Source organism: Podarcis cretensis (assembly GCF_951804945.1).
Source record: "Podarcis cretensis genome assembly, chromosome: 17".
Classification (NCBI taxonomy): Eukaryota; Metazoa; Chordata; class Lepidosauria; order Squamata; family Lacertidae; genus Podarcis; species Podarcis cretensis.
Genome location: NC_137187.1, coordinates 5,248,740 through 5,267,141, shown reverse-complemented (window position 1 = coordinate 5,267,141; position 18,402 = coordinate 5,248,740). Strand labels below are relative to the sequence as shown.

Genomic DNA, 18,402 nt, shown 5'->3' with positions numbered 1-18,402 from the left:
CTACAGGCTAAACATGCCCAGCTCCCTTAGCCATTCCTCATAAGGCATCGTTTCCAGCCTTTGACCATTTTGGTTGCCCTCCTCTGGACACGTTCCAGGTTGTCAGTGTCCTTCTTGAACTGTGGTGCCCAGAATTGGACACAGTACTCCAGGTGAGGTCTGACCAGAGCAGAATACAGTGGCACTATTACTTCCCTTGATCTAGATGCTATACTCCTATTGATGCAGCCCAGAATTGCATTGGCTTTTTTAGCTGCCGTGTCACACTGTTGGCTCATGTCAAGTTTGCGGCAACCAAGACTCCTAGATCCTTTTCTCAAATATTTTCCAAATACCGGTACATATTTGCCAATATCCATTGATGTCTTTATCTGATTCCCTCTGCACACTTTCAAATATTATTTTACAATGATAGATTGCAAAGGACTGTTAGGACTGTACTGAAATGCCCACCCTGCAGCCCTGTTTGTGGGCTGTGAATTTCGGTGCCATTTATATGACTTTGGGGGAGGGTATACACTCCAATTCACCTCTGACAGGGGTGATGAGAGTCATGGTGGTGTCTTCTGTTTTCTTATGAAACTTTATTTTGCTGATTCCTCTGCTGGTAGCATCAGCAGTAGCAATGAATCTCCACTCTTAGTGGATGAGTCATCATTTTCTTATCCCCAAAGTGATCTGGATACAGAATCATTCCAGAGCTTGGGAGTGGTGAAATGGCAGCTATATGGCAACCAATATATATTTTTCATCTCTAAAATGCCCCCAATGCTACTACAGTCAGGGACACAAACAGTAGCAAAATAATATTTGAAAAAGAAGCCGCTCCGTCCCCTACCGTTTAAGGCGAGGGAGATAGCAGCAATTGCATTAATAATAATAATAAAAACATTTATTTGTATCCCGCCCTCCCCGGCCGAGACTGGGCTCAGGGCGGCTAACATCAAATATAAAAACTGATACAAAATCAAACAATAATTAAATCACCTCTTTAAAGAAAGTCAGGATAAAATTAAAATCTGAATGGCTTTCTGCAGGATTTGGGTTGGGAACAGTAAATGCTCATCTGGCCCAACTGTGTACGCTGATCTTATATGCACCTGTGAGAATGCTGGGAGGCCTCTTTCGTGCTAGTTCTTGTACAAAAAGGGAAGCGGAGTCAGCCTGAGCCCTGACCAAAGGCCTGGCAGAACAACTCCATCTTACAGGCCATGCAGAAAGATGTCATATCCCACAGGGCCCCGATCTCTTGTGGCAGAGCATTCCGCCCAGTGGCGTAGCGTGGGTTGTCAGCACCCAGGGCAAGGCAAGTAATTTGCGCCCCCTAACCCATGGATTTGCGCCCCCTAACCTGTGGATTTGCGCCCCTAACCCTAACCCCCGAATGTTGCGCCCGGTGCGGCCGCCCCCCCTGCACCCCCCATGCTATGCCACTGATTCCGCCAGGCCGGGTCCAAGGCCAAACTAAGCTCCCTGAGACCCAGGATCTCAAGGATGTTATTATTTGCAGACCGTAAGGTCCTCTGTGGGGCATACCAGGAGAGGAGGTCCCGTAGAATAGATGTTCCCTGAGTGATGGACCAAAAGTAGGGATTTGGTGGCTGTAATTCTTCCTCCTCCTCCTCCTCCTCCTCCTCCTCCATGTTTGTTGCATGATCCAGAAACTGATAGATCCAGAGACTAATTGCTCTGGAGGATTTACCAGTTGAAAAAGACTATGATGCTGTCAAGGCCCTGCTCTCACTGTGGGCTGGCAAGATGAGACAGGTGGTTGACACAATTGTTCCTGAGCATCTTCTCCAGCATTGTGGCTGCTGGGTATTCTGGGGAGTTATGGGCTATGAAGCAAGTCAGATGAAGACTAGAGTGTAAGTCAGGCATCCCCAAACTGGGCCCTCCAGCTGTTTTGGGACTACAACTCCCATAACCCCTTGCTAACAGGACCAGTGGTCAAGGATGATGGGAATTGTAGTCCCCAAACAGCTGGAGGGCTGAGCTGGAGGGAATGCCTGGTGTAAGTGGTGCAAGCCCCCTCTGAGGTCAACCCAAAACTGGTTGGTGTACATATTTATGCCTACAACACGGCAGTACATGCAGCAAAGAAGGTGCATTGCACAGCCTGTCTTGCATTCTCAAGTAGCCAGCTAGCAGAGTTCTTTGGGGTAATCTGGAGGCTGCTGACTCCCTCTGTCGGGGAAGGATTGTTGGCCCCCCCCCCGGAAAAAAACCTGCTGTGACCAACACATATCAAGGACAAAATCACTTCACTTTAGCTGCAATATTCATGATAAATGAACTGCAAATTCAATGGAGCGCTGACCCTGACCCCAAATAAAACAGAAGGTCTTCAGTAGCTGTCTATCAATATCCTAAAACTTTGGCTCTGATATCTGTTAGCACGGAAGGAAACATTTGGAGACACCAAGACTGGATTCTACTCTGGAGAAAGTGTCTGAAAATCTGTGGAAATCAGGAAAAAGGAAATGAAGAAGTGTTGGAGAACACGAATCCATCTCCATATTTAAGAGCATATCTCCTAAATGTATGCCACCTACGCGGGCCACCCATATTCACAGACCCCCTTTTGCTTGGCATGAGAGGAGCCCTGCGCTAAAAAATTCCATTGATTGATGCACTTAACTCATAAATTTGCCAGTTGCATTTTCTGCCATGAGGCTCTGGCACTGATGAGCAATCAATAAAAACAACCCTAAATCATTGTAAAGAAAAGGGAGGGAATAAAAGACAGAATATAAGGAGTATCGTATCATCAGCTATAGCATTTGACCTGAGAAATGAAGCTTACAACAGGGAGAGAGAGAGAGAGAAGAGAAAGCTCTATTTTATATTCCTACAGATTTCATGACAATGAGAGAAGGTTCCCTGGCTGATCTTAACATTTATTGAAGTTTGTATGGGGCAGGGATATCCAGTGTCCTCTTAATGTTCCTTACAGCCACCATGGCTAATGGCCAGGGAGGATGGGAGTTGTAGTCTCAACAACATCCAGAGGACACCATGTTGGCTATTCCTGATATGGGGGAAAGCATTCTCTTTAGAGATGCAAGACTGGGGCCATTTCAGGTCTTTCAATATAGAAACCAGCGCCTTGAATTGGGTCCAGAAGCTAATTGATAGCCACAGCAGACAAGCCAGAACTGTCCACTCCTTCGCTTCTGTCTGCAAATTTGCTGACACAAAGCAAGCCCTGGGACATTACAGTGGTAACTCTGGTTAAGTACTTAATTCGTTCCGGAGGTCTGTTCTTAACCTGAAACTGTTCTTAACCTGAAGCACCACTTTAGCTAATGGGGCCTCCAGCTGCTGCTCCGCCACATGATTTCTGTTCTCAACCTGAAGCAAAGTTCTTAACCTGAGGTACTATTTCTGGGTTAGCGGAGTCTGTAACCTGAAGCATCTGTAACCCGAGGTACCACTCTACTATGGATACTTGGATCTTAAGCTGTGCTGCTCAAGGAACCTGGAGTGCTCTTATGGGCGGGAACTTCCCATCCTGTTGTTTTGTTACAGATGGATCCGAAGTGCTGTGCAGAGGTGGATTTAGAGCATGGGTAGGCCAACCCCCGGGTGCAAGTAGATAAATAGGGACCGCTTACCAGCGGGAAGGTTAACGGCGTTTCCGTGTGCGGCTCTGGCTCGCCAGAGCAGCGATGTCACGCTGGCCACGTGACCCGGAAGTGTCTCCGGACAGCGCTGGCCCCCGGCCTCTTGAGTGAGATGGGCGCACAACTCTAGAGTCTGTCAAGACTGGCCCGTACGGGCAGGGGTACCTTTACCTTTACCTTTTAGGCAAACTAAGGCCCGGGGGCTGGATCTGGCCCAACTGCCTTCTAAATCCGGCCCGCAGACGGTCCGGGAATCAGCGTGTTTTTACATGAGTAGAATGTGTCCTTTTATTTAAAATGCATCTCTGAGTTATTTGAGCGGCATAGGAATTCATTCATCCCCCCCAAAAATATATAGTCCGGCCTCCCACAAGGTCTGAGGGACAGTGGACTGCCCCCTTGCTGGAAAAGTTTGCTGACCCCTGTTAGAGGAACTTGACTGGTTTGCCCACATTGTGTGCTGAGCCAAGAGAAGATACCACAACAATGACTTAGAACGGAAGATGAGAATATAGGGGATATGGAAATTTGGCGTCACACAGGGCTCCCAGAAATTTGAAAGCCCAAAGTCCACCACTGTTGTGTTTTATAATAAATCCTTATTTCCATCTTTACAGCATTTGAGGGGCTTCATAAGAAGCAGTGGACTGCTGATGATCATCTGCTCCAGCTGAGAAATATCGCACGATCCTTTCTTAAATCTCCAGAATTCCAAAACAAATAATCATATCTTACTGCACTGACTTTTGTTTTTAAACAATTTGAATATCCAAGTATTCCTATGACTGCAGAGTGGTATTCATTTATTCTTTACATCCCCCCCCCCCCCGTGACTCCTAATCAGCCACCTTTATTAATACTGGCATACTAAATAGAAATGCCTTGATACTTAAAATTTCATCTACCCACGCATTACTCATCAGAATGATTCATCATTTGCAATTGTGTGCCCCCCCTTCTACAGACTGGTACTTCCCAAGAATATAGTTCAGCATGATATTAGTTCAAGCTGATACCTAAGACTTGTTGGTAGTAAATAAGAAATAATCTGTACATTTGGCAAGAGGCTGTGACTCCTCAGTAGAGTTCATGTTTGAGGCAAAAAAGAGACAGAGGTAGGAATGGAGGAACCTGTCAAGTTCAATTTCCTTTAGTTTCCTGTTTTTCCAGGCTTAGGTCTGTTTGATCTATTTCCACATACAATAGAAATATATAATTTTTAAAGCTACATTAAAAATTATACTCAATTTTGTGGGAATGTCTTCTAATATGCTCTTCTTTTAGTATGCAATTTTGCTTAGTATATGCATTTTTACAAAGGAATATACCTGCAACAGAACACAGCTTTGCATGTTATTTTCAATTTTTGGGTATATTACTTTCATACATTTCTATATGCACTGTGTGTTTGGAGAACTGCATTGCAAACTTCAGAAAAGTGCAAATTTCAAAAGGGAGCTTCGTTTTGCCTTGCATATCAGTTCAGGAAGTGTGAATTTTGTACATATATGTGTATACTTGGTAAGTGTAAGGATTAGGATTCAGCTTGTTCCCTCACTTCAGGATAAGGCTGGAAGGTTTCCAACCCTTTTTATTACTGGGCTTCACTTGGGAGAATTCTGGCTTTCTACTTGGACTAAGCAAACAAAACCTTCCATTCACCTTCCTAATTATCTCCTCCTGCAACCTCTCCAGTTACAGGCTACGTCCACCTCTGTTGAACCCTTCTTGCTCTGAAGTTTCTGGCAAACCCCAAACCTCCTGAGTTTTGTACTCCTTTCCATGTAGTGTTCTCTCTCTCCCCCCTCCCTTTCCCCCCTCTCTTTCTCACATACAAACTTCTTACTCTCCCTCTGTGTTCAAGCACACACAGCCATTGCAGCATTCCAAGACTATCCTCCTCTCCCTGCAACACCTACTGCATCTAAGAGCAACACCCTAGACTAGCTGTTCCCACAATTTCCTCCTTTGGGCACACTCACCTCCGTATCCAACCCATCAGTGGAGACGTGCAACTGCTGGGTGCAATGGCTGGTTTGCCCTCATCCTTCATCCTCACAACACATCATAATCTGAAGTGAACCAATTTCTCCCAATCCGTAGACAAAGAACTTTTATGTGTGTGGTGGCCTTGCAACTTTGGAAATACCTTAACTCATCATTTTTGCTGGCTTTCCATTGAAGTAGTTTTTAATTACTGGCCTACTTTTCCTGATTATATTTTAGTAATACCGGTTCTATTAGTTGCTGGTTTCCCTGTATTTACGAATGTCCTGGTTGTATTTCTCTGTTTTGTCAGAAGCCACCTTGAAAGAGTTTACTCTCACAAAAGCAGCATATACATGCTTTAAATAAAATGCATGCAGGAGGCCTTAAATCTGGCTCCAGGCATCTCAGGATCCAGGATCTCAGAGAGTATCCAGAGCTGTTATCAATTAGCACAAACAGTACTGGGTTAGAAGGACAATTGGTCTGATTCAGGGCTTGTCTTTCTCTTCTCCCGCTGCTTTTCCTCAGGGAAAACTGCTCTTTGGTGCTCATTTGGAGCAAATGGCAATTTGGGTTTTCTCCAGATTGACACTTGTTCTGATTTAGCATTAAAGAGTGGGTTTTTCTTGGGAAAGGAAAAGGCAAGGAGTAAGCCACTCAGACCTATGCTTAGAAAATGTGGGTTAAGTGGGGAAACTGCTTGGACCCATGCTTTCTAGGCACAGGATAAGCGGAAATGTGGGCGAGCCCTCACTATAAAACAGCTTCATATGTTCACATATTAAGCAGTGGCTAGGATGCCTGAAATTTTTGTTGAGGCTCAGCTGCTTTGTTGACCAGCACATCCCATGCTAATTGCTACAGCTCCACACACCCCATCATCACATGATCTATGAAGCTTCTGCTAGCTCTGCCAGAAGCTCTGCTGAGAAGCCAAGCTCCTCCTTCCACCAGCTGTCACCTGGCAGAGGCCATTCCATCAGGCTGTAGCAGACGATGGAAGAGATGGGATGCAGGGAGGGCAACTCCACTGATGCAGCTAAGGGACCAGCAACTTTTGCTGACTCCTCTCCTTGAACTTTTCCACCACAGCTTCTTAATTAGGAACTTCTACCAGAGTTTACTTTCTTCTCTCTTCCTCCTAATCAATTTTCATTTTCATGTAATATTAGTGGCTGTCTTGTCTGTACTGATCTGCAAGACTCTGGAGAGGCTTTTTTGACTGAAGAGCAGGATTTAAAAAAACCACAATTCTCCAAGTGGCCTTTTAATTACAATTTTCTAAGTACTCGAGTTTATGCAACGAGCTCCCCTTAGCTGTGTTTTATGCGGATTTTAGTTTTCTTTTTGCTGAGCTTTCTGCTTTGTGATTTCTTACATTTTATTTTAAATGGTTTTTTAACTGCACATTGTATTTTGCATTTTGGTTGGATGGGTAGCATATATGTTATAATAAATAAATAACTTCAAACACACTCACAAACAAATAAAATGACCTACTTATTGTATATTATGACCCTGGGAAAAGCCAAATGTTACAGATCATAGAAATGAAGAGTTGTAAGAGACCCTGAGGGTCAACTAGTCCAACCTCATATCATAATCTCGGTAGGGAACCTTTTTTAGCCCTTTTCCATAGTAGGCCACCTTCTGAGGGCCACAGACTAGTGGGGGGGGGGCAATGGATGTGCCTCTTATATTTGTACCAAAGGTTACAGTCCCACCATGCAAGAGTTTCTATAGGTACATCTATCCATGCAACCTAATAGAAGGCTTTAGTATAGTTCAAGGACACATTCCCTACCCATATAATACCAGTCCTGAAATTGCTACGTTGGCTCCCAGTATCTTTCTGAGCACAATTCAAAGTGTTGGTGCTGACCTTGAAAGCCCTAAACGGCCTCGGCCCAGTATTCCTGAAGGAGCGTCTCCACCTCCATTGTTCAGCCCAGACACTGAGGTCCAGCTCCAAGGGCCTTCTGATGATTCCCTCACTGCAGGAAGTGAGGTTACAGGGAACCAGGCAGAGGGCCTTCTCGGTAGTGGCGCCTGCCTTCTGGAACACCCTCCCAGCAAAATGTCAAGGAAATAAACAACTATCTGACTTTTAGAAGACATCTGAAGGCAGCCCTGTTAGGGAAGTTTTTAATGTTTGATGTTTTAGTGTGTTTTTAATATTCTTTTGGGAGCTGCCCAGAGTGGATGGGGAAGCCCAGCCAGGTGGGTGGGGTATAAATAATAGTAAATTATTATTATTATTATTATTATTATTATTATTATTATTATTATTATATTAATTATTCTAGCCATGCAAAAGAAGTGGAGGAGGGTGTGGAGGAGGGCCACTGGGGAGTATAGCCAGGGGAAAATCCTGAAGCCTAGGCAGTGAAGCTGAGAGAGTGAACAATTGGTCCTTGGCCCTGAGCATCCCCACAGAAAGTCACTAGGAAATTATGCCAGACCTACCTAGTTCAGACAGGCTCAAGCTCGCCTGTTGCATTTATATGCTTATTTCTCAGCTTGCACTTTTTAAACCATATATTAATGCCATGGCATATTTGATAATCCTTTTTAGCTAGTGCTGTTTTTCTAGAAAAATAAATGCCCGAACTCACCATGAACACCTCCCTCATTCTCTTAGAATGGCAATGGCACCCACCTGAATGGTGCCAGAACTCACCTGACAGGTGCCAGAATCTATCTGTGAGTTCTGGCTGGGGGAAAAAGGCCGTGGTTTTAGCTATATGCAATGTAGAGCTGACATGAATTAGATCCTGCAGATTCCCAACATACTTCTTTGTAAATTTGGGTGCTGGATGTCTGAAAGAACTTCTGAACAGCTGATATCTGTGTTGGACAACGCATGATTTTACTTCAGATCATGTTACCTGACAATTGATGCTGTACTTCTTTTCTCATAGTTGATTTGTTATTTCCTGTTTGACAGTACTAACATGGATGGCTGACATTTAGTGGCCCACCACAGTGGCTTGCATCCTAGCGAATCAGGATGAGAAGACTTCCACATTGTCTAGTTTACCCCAAATTACCCCAGTATATTTGCCATATATCTGCAAAACATTGCAGAAGTCACTTTTTTTTTGGGGGGGGGGGAGAGGGGAACAAATGTTACAACACTTGGGACTATATAGTTTGGATGGTTTTAAATGTGAATTAGACAAATTCATGGAAGAAAAGACTATCAATGGCTTCTAGTTGTGATGACAATGTTCTCCCTTCACTTTGAATGTGCCTCTGAATACTACCAATGAACAGAAGAGAGAAGAGCACTGTTACAGTCATGTCCAGCTTGTGGACTTCCCATTGGCAATTTGTCCATTGGGAAAGGAGGGTGCTGGACTAAATGGGCCTTTGGCCTGATCCAGTGAGGCTCCACTTCTGTTCTTCACTGATGATTGAGGATCCCCTGATAAGCGTCCAAAGAACTCGGCATTCTCTGGAAGATCATTTGAAAAAACACTGGTACACTGCATTCAGGAAGATTAGATAACCATGCAGTAGTATTTAATACTTCACAGTATTTCATAACTGACATGTAATAGTATTTTTCATGTCACCCAAGTTTCCGAGTGGTGAGAGATTCCACCGGTTCCACCAGGCCCTTACCCAGAGTTTGTGTTTCCTTTGGAAATGAGGCACAGTGGAGATTGTGGTGTCTTTATGATATATGGTTTATTTATGCACAAATGCAACCAGAGTCTACAATGGAGAGGTTCCCAGCATCCCATCCCATGAGGGTCTTGTTTCTCCCAGTACTGGATTAAACCCTGTGGAGGCTCCTAGGTAGTCAAAATCTTGCCCTGCCCCTCCTCACAAAGGATCTCCTATTATGTTTTTAAAAGCTTCTTATCTGGAGGTTTCTCATGTGTGCAGTCTAGTGGGCTAACATTGAACTAAGAAAGCTTGATTGTAGCTTTATTTCAAGATCAAATCAATATTATTTTGATCCGTTGTCACAGGGTCCCTAAAAGCTGTGGGACCCATAGGCCAGTGCTTACTCTGCCTATTTGGTAATCCAGCACAGGTTTCTCCCATTGTTGCAGCCTAGATTCAAATGTGAAATCAACCATGGTTTTCTGACCCCCTACAACTGGCTACGTTTTTACAACCTGCAACTATTTTCCCTCCAGCTCTCATCATGACCCATTGCAGTCCTAATAATCCACTATTACAATCCTTTGTCTCTGCAAAACTAATTCAGAGCTCAGGGCGGGGTTCCACCCCTCCTCTGTCTGGCACAAAGTCCTCACTTTGTTGACAGCCCATCTCCCTGTCTTTGTTGAGCCAACGACTCAGACCTAGCAGCCATTATCAGGCTGGCCTCACTATTCTAACGTGGACATGTGACATCACACTCACATGCCTCCTCTTCTCCGCAGCCAGCGAGGTACTCTTTTCTGTGGGGAGGGGCTCAGACTAGGGGCAGAGAGATGCTGCCTCCACATCTGAGCACCCCCCCCCCCCCCCGCAGAAAAGGGTGCCTTGCTGGTTGGCTGCAGAGGGTGGGAATGAACTGCTTTTTTCTCATAGGCAGAGCCACTGCCACCTGCCGGCTTTTTTCCTTGACTTTGTGGGGGCCCAAGTACCCACAGCCCCCTGCAGTTGGCTCTTGTAACAGTATTGACTCTTGTAACAGTATTTTTTAATCTGACAAAATTAAATTGATATCTGACAGCAGTCAACAGCTGACAGCCTGTGGCATTTCAGATCTGATGGCTGCCAAGCTCAAATCTATCAAGTATTGTCAATAAGTAAAAAAATTAATAAATTGCATTTCAAAGTGTAAACTTCACATCTAAAATGTGAATTCAAATTTTTGAATTCAGAAACATTCAAAGTCGAGAGATGCACGATAAAACTGTTTGCCAAATTTTGAATATTTGCAAATGGTCAATGGGCTACAACAGTGGTGGCCAACATGGTGCCTTCGAGATGAGGCTGAACTCCAACCCCAATTAGCCCCAGCCCACTGGCCAGTGATCATGATGGGAGCTTTAGTCCAACAAAATCTGGGAGACTTCAAACTCAATGCACATCATGTTGCACTATTGCAACTGCATGCACTTGTCCAAATGTATGCTTATAGAAGTGCCCACTGTGAGCATGGCTGTAACATAATTATGAAACCCTGGACATTTGAGTATTGTGGATAGTTCTGCTCTTCCCACAATGCTATCCCTTGCTCTCTGCATAAAACTAAGCACTGCAGAGATGGCCTCCTGAATAAGGATGAGCATAAGATTATTCAAGGAATTGAGGATCTGGTAAAATTAATTCTATCCCGCATTGACAAAGGATATGAGTCTATGGTTCCATGCACATGAATTATTTGCTGCCCTCAATAATTGAGTTTACTTCAGAGACCTTTGTATGCGCAACACATAAAATTCTAATGGTTTCCTTTGCCAGTTTCCTGCCAGAATGGTTTGCTCATCTCAGTAATGTGAGCAGTGCCAAATAGGAATTGCACCCTAACTTAGCCATCTACCCACAGGACAGCTAGCTTCAGTCACATGCTAGCATCAGTTTCTTGTGTTACCAAGAAATGGAGCCCAAGGTGAAATTACACAGATGAAGGGTCAAGGCTCTGTTGAAAGTGGGTGGGGTTGCTTATTTGGCTATGAATCCTACTGAGTTCTAAGGGACAAAGTAATTAAGTATAATTGGAAGGAACTCACTGCCACACACACAATGGTATCTCTAAGAACATCCCTTAACCTCCTCCCCTGGCTACCATTCATTTCCATGTGTTGGATTTGGGACAATGATGGATGCCCATCACTTCCATTCCCCACCACTGACACTCAAAATTCTACAACTACTGAATATGTTGAGTTCTCATTAGGCTATAATTTGAAGGGTGGGTTGCAAATCTTGGGGATTCCCATGAATATAACACTGGAATCTTCAGGGTGTTATTATTTGCAGACCATAAGGTCCTCCATGGGACATATCAGGAGAGGTGGTCTCGTAGGTACGAGGGTCCTAGGCAGCATAGGGTCCTCATAAGAACATAAGAAGAGTCCGCTGGATCAATAGTCCATCTAGTCTACTCTCCCAGTGGCCAACCAGATGCCTATGAGAAATCCACAAGAAGGACCTCAGTGCAAGATCACTCCCCAATCCTGTGGTTTCCAGCACCTGATATTCAGAAGCACTGTCCGCTCACCCCCTCCAAGAGGTGGGTGGGTTTTGTGACCCCACCTTGCTACAGGCTGGTTGTTGCCCTGGCCCCATCTCAGCAGATCAATGGGCTGCCAGCTGGGGGTGGGGCCAGGGCCAGAAAAGGGCTGATGCTCATGTCTCATTTTTGGGTGGTGGGCTCCAGGGACAAGGTTTTAGCGCATGGGCTCGCAAACATCTCTGACTATGGAGGCAGAGCAAAGACACTGTGACTAGTAACCACTCTGAATTTGTCTAATCCTCTTTTAAAAATTGGTAACCATTGCTGCCTCCTGTGGGAGTGAATTCGATAGTTTTGGTCTGTGGCCTAGCTATTTCATCTTATGGTGCCAGTTTGCTGCAGAAGACTACTTTTCTAGGGATAGCAAATGCCCATAAGTGTGAAGAATTGCACCTTCAGACATAGCAGCATGACTTTGAAATGCTCTTGTGCAGGTGTGCCTGGACTCATCTCTGCTAACCTTCGGATGGGCAGAAAGGACGTGGATTTTTAGGTGGCCCTTTGGCCCAGAGTAGCCTTCTTCAATTTGACATCCTCCAAATGCTGTGAACTCTAACTCCCATCAGCCCCAGACAGCATGACCCGTAGTCAAGGATGATGAGGTTCAAATGATATGGTGGGAATCATGTTGGGAAAGTCTGGGCTAGGCTGATGTTAACTGCTGCTTGCTATATGCAGCTTTTGGTGTTTCTCTATTGTTTTATTGAAGGGATGGCTTCATTGCTTTGATTGTTCTATGTCATTTTAACTTTGTAAGCTACCTTGGGGAGGGGGTCCTTGCTGATCAAAAGGACAGGGTATAAGTACTCAGACTAAATCAAAATAGCAGGTGCCTGGTTCACATATTGGGGTGGTGTTCAATGAAGTTTTAGAAAAACTAAAACTAATGGTCCAAACTTAGTTATGTTCAGTGGGTCTGCAATGAGTAAAACTCACCCTTGGCTTCTTTACGCTTGATGAATGGCAGCCGCAGAGGTGAGCTGACTGCATTGTCATGCATTGGATTTGAAATGCTGTGGAACTATTTGCGCCTTTGATGTTAGAGCTGCAACGGCCATATGCACAAGTCATCCCTTGATGCTGCAGTCAGCGAAACAATGGGGTGGGGGGACACCCTGTGAATCAGTCCAGCGAGAGTGAGGCGGAGATCTGCAATCAGGTCTGGCACGAAGCGTCAGCCTTCACATCAGAATAAAAGAAATCTGTTTTCAAAACCCATGCATGCTTTCATGGCTGTAAGTGCCATGGAAAACCATGGGACCGATTTAAAAAGATGCCTACAGTCAAGGTGTGTGGGTGACCAAGTCATCTTCAAGAGTAAACCCATTGAAATCACCGGCTTAAATTAGCCATGGCCGATTTATTGCTTAAAAAATGGGACTGCTCTGAGTATGACCTAAATAGATTCAAGAGTATAGGATTCAGCATCCCCAGTGCCCTCACCTTCTTACTCGGGTCAACCCACTCACGTTTTCACACGTGGCAGAATGGGCTTGCGCTCCTTTGACCTTGAATCCAACTGGAAGCGTAGCAGCGCCTTCTAATGACCCGCTTCCTCTCTTCGCTCCCCACTCGCCTTCTTTTGTATTCTGTGGGTTTTTTTTTTAATTGGATCGCTCCCCCGTCATTCTGCTTGGCTTGCCCTTCCCTCCACCCGCTCCCCGCTGTCTTTGTTGCAGCCTGTTCGGGTCGTTTCCTTCCCTGTCACGCCAGCACAGAGGTACCTTAGGAGGCTACATCAGCTGACCGGGTCTGCAGCAAGAGTCAGGAGGATGTAGCACTATTGCAGCATTTTTAATTGAGGCGGGGTGGGGAGGGGGGAGGGGGGAGGGCGAGGCTGCTGCTGCTGGGCTAGGGGGATCGAAGGACGGAAGGGTTCCCCCTGTCTTCCTTCGCCTAAAGTCACCTCACAAGCACAACACACTCACACCGCCTCCTGTTCAATCTGCCGATTCCTCGGTGGAAGCCCGGGGAGCGCCAGGCAGGCGGTGCCATTCTATGTCCTGGTTTACTTTCGCTTCTGACACGCCCCGCTAGGGACAGCATCTTGAAAGCTTGACATTCCCCAGCCATACTGCTCTGTTAACCTTCAGACGCCCCTTTGCAAGGGAGGCGGGCGGAGAGAAGGGAGGGCAACACAATCGAAATCAACACAATTTACCAGCAGCTTGCGGGGAAGAGAGAGATCCCTCTGTCTCGAATGTATCAGGAGGCCATCTCCCTACTCTCTCAGCCTTGCGATGCCATCCCAACAACCGCCGCCCTAATATTTGTCCCTGAGCCTCCAGCCTTTCTCTCTAGAGTCCCAGATTCTCGAGAATAACAATGAGCGTGGTCACGGGTGTGAGGCATGAGAGTATCGCTTCCGCGCGAGAGGCTTTGCAGAGAAACTGCTGACTTCGCTTCCCACCCACCCTGCCAAATCCCCACCTCCACGACTGTTTCCGATGCTCTCACGCCTTATTACAAATATAACAGTTTGCTCGGTTGAACAAATGCAAAGGCTTCCGCGCTCCCCTCCCCCTCCACCCTGTCAAAACTACAAGCGGGTGGTGTTGTTCCGTTGGGTTCCCCGTTCGATTAGGTGCCCACACCCCGGCAATCTGCAGTCAATCCCCGCCCTGCCCCCCCCCCATAACTGCAGGTGTGCCGGCAGCAACCTCCTGCGGCAGGAGCAGCTGCTCGCCTCTTGCAACCCTTACCGTGGGATGCTGGGGAGTTGGGGGGGGGAGGGGGGAAAGCGAGAGCCAGGCAAGAAATGCCGATCCAGCAGCCTCGGTGGCGGGAGGAGGAAGAGGGAGGAGGAAGGAGGCAGCGTAGTGTAAGGAGGGAATAGTGTCAGTGGGATGGTCCGGAAATCCCGTGATAAAAAGAGGGAGTAGAGAAAGTAAGGAGCTGGCGGCTTGTCCTTCCTCCGTTGCTGCCTCATCGTGCCAGGACCCTATTCAAAGGAAGATAACTTCTCGCGCCTGCTCCTGCCTATGCCCTTCAAGCGACGCCTTTTAACTCCCGAGGAACACATGGACCCGGCTAGGAACGGGAGGCTGATCTGCTAGGAAAGCCGGGAAAGGACCTTGTCTCCTTATCTCAAGGAGGGGAGAGAGAACGGCAGGAACCCAGACGCTGCAAAGAAGGTATTTCTCGCTAGTCGTTTCCGCCCGTTTTCGAAAGGCCGGAGCTGTCCGTGGTGCTGAAGCCTCGGTGCTCAGCAATGTGTCCTTAGCACGGTAGTAGGCACCGCCCGGTCGCGGGGAAGTGTCCTTGGTGCTGAACACGCTCTTTCCCCCTCTCTTGCTCAAACGCCCTGCTGCTGCTGCTTGCTGCTGCTGCGAGCTCCCCCACGGATAAGGAATTGCTCGGTTTTTTAATCTCGCTGTGCGGCGGGTAAGCTGTCCTAGGTGCTGAAAACCCCGCTATACTTTGTGGTTGCAGAGATTGGTAGTTGGCTGTGTAGAAGAGGAGGGGAAGTGCTAAGGATGGATCTATGGGACAAGCTTCGATACACATACTGCTTGGCGAAGCCTCCCAAATCAGGGCACGGAGGGGGTTGCAGCCAGCTGCCTTTGCAAGTTCACTGGTTGAGAGTTTTATTAGCTCGTGGAGGGGTTTGTTTATATAATATTGGTACTTGGACGCCTTGGTGCAAAACACATTACCTGGAAAAGTACCCCCCCTTTCCCCCAAATTTTGTGTGTAGTCTCATTGCAACCTCATTGGGATTTCAAGCATGTCTCTCTTTCCTTTGGTGCATGCACTGATTCCCCCCCCCCAAAAAAAAGCAGAAGTCTGAGGTCACAATATTTCTTTGCCTGTAGAAGTTTGAAGAGGGAAAATGCTCAAATGATGCAGCACTGTGTTCTGTTTAATAAGTTATCTCTAGTTCGCATTCCCCTTTCTCTAAAGGAAAATAGGTCTGCCTAAATGTCTTTAATATCATTATTTAAAATGAGAAAAGAAAGAAGGGTGTGTTATTTAACTGAGATGGAGCATTTTTGGAATGATTTGCAGTGCATTTGGTTCTCTCTGCAGAGCTTTTAGAAAGGAGCATCATTGGTTAATAAGTCTTACCTGCGATCTTCCCTTTCTAATAATCCAATTCACTTTTGGAGTTCAAGTTCTGTTAAGCAGCTTGACATGAACATGTCAAATAAGGTATAGCATTTTGCTTGTGAAAACTCCTACCCCTGAGGAGTGGGGATGTCTTATTTGCTACTTCACAGCTTTAACTTAGTTGCCGCAACCTGAAATTCTATGCTACAATTCTAAATTATTGTGCTGAATCCCAAGAAAACTTCCTAATAACTTTTAGTGAATTTGACATTGTTTTTAAAGGGAGATACATCCAGTCTACTTTAGGGTCTCCTAGCTTACAAGATTTTGATGGCACTTCAGTAGCCAATTTGCATTAAATCTCTCTCATAATGTGTCTGATATTTAACTCAATTTGACTGGAGTAGCTCTTCTGGTCAGTGATGCAGACATGCGGTTGGCCATTAGGAGATTCTGACAGAGAAGCCTGCTGCTGAGAATTCAGGGAGCGCAAGCACTTCAACCTTCAAATGCCCCCCAGCCAAACGTCTGCTCTTAATAGCTAGAACTTGCCCCCCTTTAAAGCACCACCTCTCAAAAACCACGAAGGAATACCAAGCTGAAAATGTTGGACTCTTTACTCATTAGAAAATGTCAACTAAACCCAATAGCTTTTGCAATGAATTGAATATTCCTTTCTAATGACTCAGTATAAAAACTAAATGGGTGCCTGGCAAATTCAATTAAACAGCTCTGTGTGCAGATCTATTTACATAGCAATTGAATGTTCAGGGAGGTTTTTTTCCCTTTTCTTTTCTTAAATAGCTCTTGTGTGCTTGATTTTCTACCAAAAGATTCAGAGTGAATAGCATCTAACTCTGGGAATAGTTCCCCGTTAATTCAGTGCTATCCCATGGCAATGTATCAGCAGTAGATTGCCCATTTTCTTTGACTCCCTAAAGATCATACTACAGAATGTTAAGGAATATACAGTGCTCCCTAGTTGCTCACAACATGATCAAGTAACTTTGGCTCCATTGTGATTAATGGCCGTGTGTGTGTGTGTGTGTGTGTGTGTGTGTGGAGCAGAAGGGAGAGAGTTCAACCTAGCAGACTTTCAAAAGGACATGTAGATCTAATGCAGTAAGACATAGAGCTGGGGCCCAGAATACAAAATGCAGCAACCCTAATGCTAATTTTTTGCTTTGTGAATTCAGCTGCAGGCTGCAACTCAAGACCTTGTCTCCATCTGAATTGCATGTGAGAACTGCTCTGGTGGGAAGGAATCTAAAGCCATCACCATGGAATTTGTAATGAAGCAAGCCTTAGGAGGTAAGAGGAAAATGGTGCTATTTTGTGACTGCTTAATGGGAAAGGAATCTTATGTCACCTCTCTGGAATTTGTAATGAAAGGGCAATTGGTGTGACTGCTGCTATTTTGTAAACATGAATTTACACACTTTCCCTCTCCCTTGACAACAACCAGTGAAAAATTCAAATGGATACTTATACTGAATAAGGGAATTTGAGGAAGCCCAGTGCAGACCACCAAACTGCAAGGCTTACATAAAGAATGCTTCTCTTTGCACATTTACCTTTTATTCCTCCTCCCGATATATTATATAAGGTATCCAAACTGTGAAACTTGCAACTTATAATTGAGGTTTTACTATTTGCTGAATCACTGTGCCAGTAGGGGGCAGCACTGAAAGTTGCCTCAAGCCTATGGCTGGTTTCTGAACTTCCAGGCTCCTATTCTAAATGCTCAGATGCTGTTCATTATTTATTGTCTCTACTAAAAAACAAACAAACCACTTTGACAGCATTCTCGCAGGAACTGTGAAGAGAAGAATGATCCAAACCAGAATAACTGGAAACGAGCCATATGCTTTATGGCAGAGGGAGAGAGAAAATATATTCTTAATAGCAGGCTTCCTCAAACTCGGCCCTCCAGATGTTTTGAGACTACAATTCCCATCATCCCTGACCACTGGTCCTGCTAGCTAGGGATTATGGGAGTTGTAGTCCCAAAACAGCTAGAGGGCCAAGTTTGAGGAAGCCTGCTTAATAGACCAGCAGCACAACTGCATTAGAAACGTTGTTTTAAACCAGTTCATCTGCTATGGTGCTCAGTCATGGGATTTTGAGGACTGTAATTCTGTGATGGATTTCTGCTATGTAATTCTCGGCACAATTATTGTGATCTGCAGAGAAGGCTTTTCTCTGGGTGAGATGTGTTATGTGGTGGCTGGTCCATTTGGGTGAATGGGGAGCTGCCCCACCAACCTCCATCAATACAGGGAGTGGCTCTGGTTTTCAGCTTCCTCCACCTTAGCCTCTGTACTGCCCTTGTAGAACTCAATAGGAAGGAGGATGGCAACAAAGCAATAATGAGTTGGCTCTCCTGCTCCTTGGCTCTGTCTCCAATTATTGTTGGTCTTCCTGCTTTCTGCCCTCCCTGTTCCAATTCTCACCAGCCACCACCGGAGCCTTCTCTCTAATGGCACCTTATTTTTTTGGAATTCCTTAGATATATATGACCGATGCCTTCAT

The 18,402-nt window shown here is 45.5% G+C and overlaps 1 protein-coding gene across 2 annotated transcripts in view; it reads left to right on the top strand.

Annotated features, from left to right (window-relative positions):
* The first annotated feature begins 14,589 nt into the window (after positions 1 to 14,589).
* CPLX1 (complexin 1) overlaps positions 14,590 to 18,402 on the top strand; it is a 161,578-nt gene continuing 157,765 nt past the window's right edge. Inside the window, exons 1-2 of one of the 2 annotated variants that reach the window (XM_079959876.1) lie at positions 14,590 to 14,954; positions 17,067 to 17,181. In XM_079959876.1, the coding sequence (XP_079816002.1) occupies positions 17,151 to 17,181 (31 nt within the window). In that variant the 5' untranslated portion in view covers positions 14,590 to 14,954; positions 17,067 to 17,150. Of the gene's footprint in view, positions 14,955 to 14,983; positions 15,205 to 17,066; positions 17,182 to 18,402 lie in introns of those variants that run through there. The other variant, XM_079959877.1, reaches the window with a different exon arrangement.